General features: G+C 39.2%; 1 protein-coding gene across 1 annotated transcript in view; it reads right to left on the bottom strand.

Annotated features, from left to right (window-relative positions):
* LOC110094615 overlaps positions 1-1,839 on the bottom strand; it is a 10,942-nt gene extending 9,103 nt beyond the window's left edge. The window contains exons 1-2 of the mRNA XM_028694057.1: positions 1,737-1,839; positions 94-1,640 (exon numbers count right to left, since the gene is read on the bottom strand). Coding sequence (XP_028549890.1) covers positions 94-1,640; positions 1,737-1,839 — 1,650 coding nt within the window. The remainder of the gene's footprint in view (positions 1-93; positions 1,641-1,736) is intronic.
* Between the last annotated feature and the right edge of the window lie 2,195 nt (positions 1,840-4,034).

Here is a 4,034-nt window from a genome sequence, read left to right as displayed (position 1 = left end):
CCCACTTTGGCTGTTTCTCAAGGAACTAACCTACCCGTTAAGATTCAAACTTCAATGGTGGAGAAAAAGAACCTAAGTTCTTTCGTCTCCCACCCAGTTATCCTTTTTCTTGGGTCCTGTAGGACCTTCCTCCCTGAATAATTCCACTGGAAGCTTATCCACGACATTTTCCACTGAATACCTAAGATTAACAGGTAAAAAACTAAGAATCTTATCTAGTTCTGACCTCGAATTGTACTCTACAGTTGGTCCCCATTCTCTCATGTACTGCAACCAGCAAGGCTCAGATATAACATCCCCCAGATACTCTGCTGCAATTATCTTATAATGAACACTAGAATCCACATAGAATTTGCTCCAAGCAGCATCGTTTCTAACCCCGATTCCCAGCTTTTCAGACCCTTGGAGATAAGTTCCAGGGTGAGGGAAGCTGGCATGCCCGTTCTTTGAAGAATAAATGATCGCCCTGTTGCCTTCAACAAACTCCAAACCAGATATATCCACCCATTCACCCCCACTGTGCTCAGAGAAATATATACTACAGAGCTCGCCTGTGAAATTGCTTATTCGAAGAGTGAAATGCTCCCAATCTCCCACATGTTGCCCAATATGTTTTAGAGAGATGTTTAGCAACCCAACCTTGAGGGTAGCAGGACCATTGAATGGACAGAACACCCACATTGCAATGTCTGTGAAGGTTCCCCCAAGAGCTGGCTTCACATGGATGTAAAGTTCTGCGCTATCTATATTCCCATATTTGACATGATCATCAGGCAAATCAATCCAGTACTCTCCATCATTGTCACCTTCACCTGGAAGATTTGAACCTTTGGCATCAATGGCCTGTCCTTCTTCTTCACCTCTTGTGTACAAAGTAGCTCCATTTGTAAAAAACCAAGATACTGATGAGGGCATGTAAGTTTCTTTTGGATGAAAGAAAACCGTCGGTCCATAATGCTTGATAAGAGCATGAACTTGATCTAGATTCGGCATAGCAAGCAATGCCGGATCAAAATTTTTCAAGCAAGAGATTTCTATTTCATCATTGAAATTGCTGTTAGTGCTGCAGCAAAATGTACCAACCGGGACACCTTTGCACCACATCCCTCGAAAGGAAGGCCTGGACTTCCAAACAGTGAAGGGAATATCTAAACTATTTGACTCAATAGAAAGAATGGGTTCATGATTCTCACATGTATCAGTGAGATCAGCTCTGACACATCTTACTTCATCGACAGAGGGCTTGTTGGAATCAACAGTGACTAGATAACCAACGGCTCTATAGCCTTCTGGAGGGCATGGAAGCCAAAAGCAGACAGATCCATCATGGCTATCATCCTGCCAGTTTGCCGAGCACCAAATAAGCTTATAGTCTATGGGCTTTTGCAGGGGTGGAAGTTCTGCATCTTTCGAATTAGCTGCTGGTCTTGCTGCAAGAAGAAAACCTTGAAAAGGTTGCCCAATCTGTTGGCCATAATCACCGAGGGAGAAAAATCCATCAGGAATCGTTAAAGGCTTGTAAAAAGTGGCTCCTTCTCTCTTGTTTTTTGACACATAGCAACTCCAGATGCTCTGAAATTTAGTGATATTCACGACTTCAAGTTCTCCCAAGTATATGCTTCCTTTAGCAAAACCATCGCCTAGGACAAAAATAAATGAAATGCTTACTTAGTATACATAGCGTAGTAAGTCAAGAGGGAAATGAATCTCATTTGTTATATTGAGAAAAACACAACAGAACTTCATGTGAACATGAACACAATTCCATAGATAATAGAGATTTATTTGGTCAGAGAACCAATGAATAGGGATCATTACATCTCTACACAAGGCAGGCATCAGGACTCGGGGGGAAGCCAGCCAATTTTCCATAAAGAAACAAGAAAAATAACAGTAGGAGATTGATTTCTTGATTACAAGAAAGTTGTCTCTGATGATTATGCTACTTGCATTGTCTTTTGGGTCTTTCTTGAAGATTTCCTAGGTGGCTAAACTGTAAATGTCCATGAGAGGACACTTCTTGTTGAAACTGACAGCTGAAAACCCCCTCAATAGTGAACAGGTGGGGAAATCCACCCCACAACAACCCCTCTCTTTTCTTTCTCTCCTGGGAAATCCACCCCAAGAAATGATGGGATCTTTCCCTCCCTCTCAGTTTTTTTTTTCAAATCTGAAATCAGAACTCAAAAAAACTCATGCATAAATTTCAAGAAGAGAAAAAGAAAACAAGGGCAGCTTTGCTATTTTAAAGGATTTCAACGAATTAACAGAATAGAAGAATACAAAACCTGTTAGGGATGATCCAGAGGGTAGTTGGAGGTTTCCCTCATCATCTGGACTTTCTTCTTGCAAAGGCAGTGAGCTGTATTTCTGTCAAGCCCTTAAATCAGTGGCTGTTTGCTCGATCCAAAGGCCGGCGGCTCAGGAACTTAATGCAGGGAGATTGGTAGGAGGTAGCAAGAATATTGATTCTTGCGTTGAGACAACGACGGGCAGCTTGGGAATGACTGGAAGCAGGTTCTTGATAGCTAAGTCGGCTGAAAACAGCCCAGATCATGGCTGGATTGGTGGCTCCAAGGATGGAAATGGAGAGGCTGCTTGTGGAATGATGAAAAAGAATGGTGGAGGAAAGCAAAGAAAAGGTGGGAGAATGATATTGGTGAAGTCCTAGACTCCACTAGTTTCTCTTTCAAGTCCTAGACCCTTCCCTTCTCTCAGATTTATAAATCTGAACTAACTCTCCCTCCTCCACATAAGACTTAGGTATTTATAGGAAAGAGACTAAGGACTAAAATATACTAACTACTAAACTATTCCTAATAAAAAAAATTAGAAAAAATGGACTATTAAGTAATTTTTTTATTAATAGAGATGGTATAATATCTAAAATTTTGTCAAAAAGGTAAACATAAAAATTTGCCCCAAAATTTATCCCATTTTATCATGCCTCCATAAAACATCAAATATCTTTTCATTAAATCTATTTTTAACTTTGAGCATTTTGATATATATAAGTGTATATATATATATATATATATTATATATAATATATTTATATATATATATATATATATATATATTCATTTAATTGATATCATTAAGTTTTAATTAATTGATTTTACTGTAGCACTTTCAATTAATATAAAATTAAAAGTGCTGTAGCACTTTCATTTACTACAACCGTCCCACTTAAAAATGCATGCATTAGCTGATCTTTTAATCCCATGACGGGCATTAGGGGAAGGGGAATGTGCTAGTGGGTGAATTAGTTATATTATATTAGATTTTATATAGATAAGCACTATAGCATTTTTCCATCCCTTCCTCTTACCCGCTAGTCCCTGGAATTCGGAGTTGTAGGCCGCGAGCAGAGGAGCTGGGGAAGAATAGCGGGGTTGATGCGGCTTATTTCATACATCAGATAAGGTGATGAGATCAAGCTAGGAAAAAGAAGAGAAGGAAAGGAAGGGAAGAGAGGAAGGAGGTTAGGGAGAGGGAAATATAGCATTTTTAAAATTCCTTCTTTTGTAGTCAAGAGTTTGTTGAGATAGATCGATGTTATAGTTGATCTATTGGCTATTGTAAATCAGATTTTGATGAATAAATATATCGAAAGATTTTGATGTATATAATTTTTAGATTTGTTTACGTTGGATTGATTTATGTTAATGATTTTATAGAAGCTCTGGTAGATTAGATAAGAGATAAAAGATATACTTTTTTTTAATTCAGATTATGAGGAATTACAGTACTACTGTCTTAGACCTCAATTCAATCAATCAAGCTCGCGGGGGTTGCAGGGGGTCCTCCCCCCTACTTAAATTCAGGTGCTTTGCTCAAGGAAAATTTTTTCCTCGTACAATTGCACAGTACTACAGTGTTGTGTACCTGAACGATGTAGCATTGCATAATTTACTTGCAAACAAATAGAGAGCGGAGCGCTGCGGTGCTCCAAACCTGACACTGTGATGCTCTAGACCCCGGCGCTATAGCGCTGTCAAGTAGAAGGGAGAACAATAGATGAGTGCCACGTC

This window comes from Dendrobium catenatum, unplaced genomic scaffold (genome assembly GCF_001605985.2).
Source record: "Dendrobium catenatum unplaced genomic scaffold, ASM160598v2 fragScaff_scaffold_51, whole genome shotgun sequence".
NCBI lineage: Eukaryota > Viridiplantae > Streptophyta > Magnoliopsida > Asparagales > Orchidaceae > Dendrobium > Dendrobium catenatum.
The sequence above is the reverse complement of the archived record's forward strand: the minus strand, read 5'-3'. Positions and strand labels throughout refer to the sequence as shown.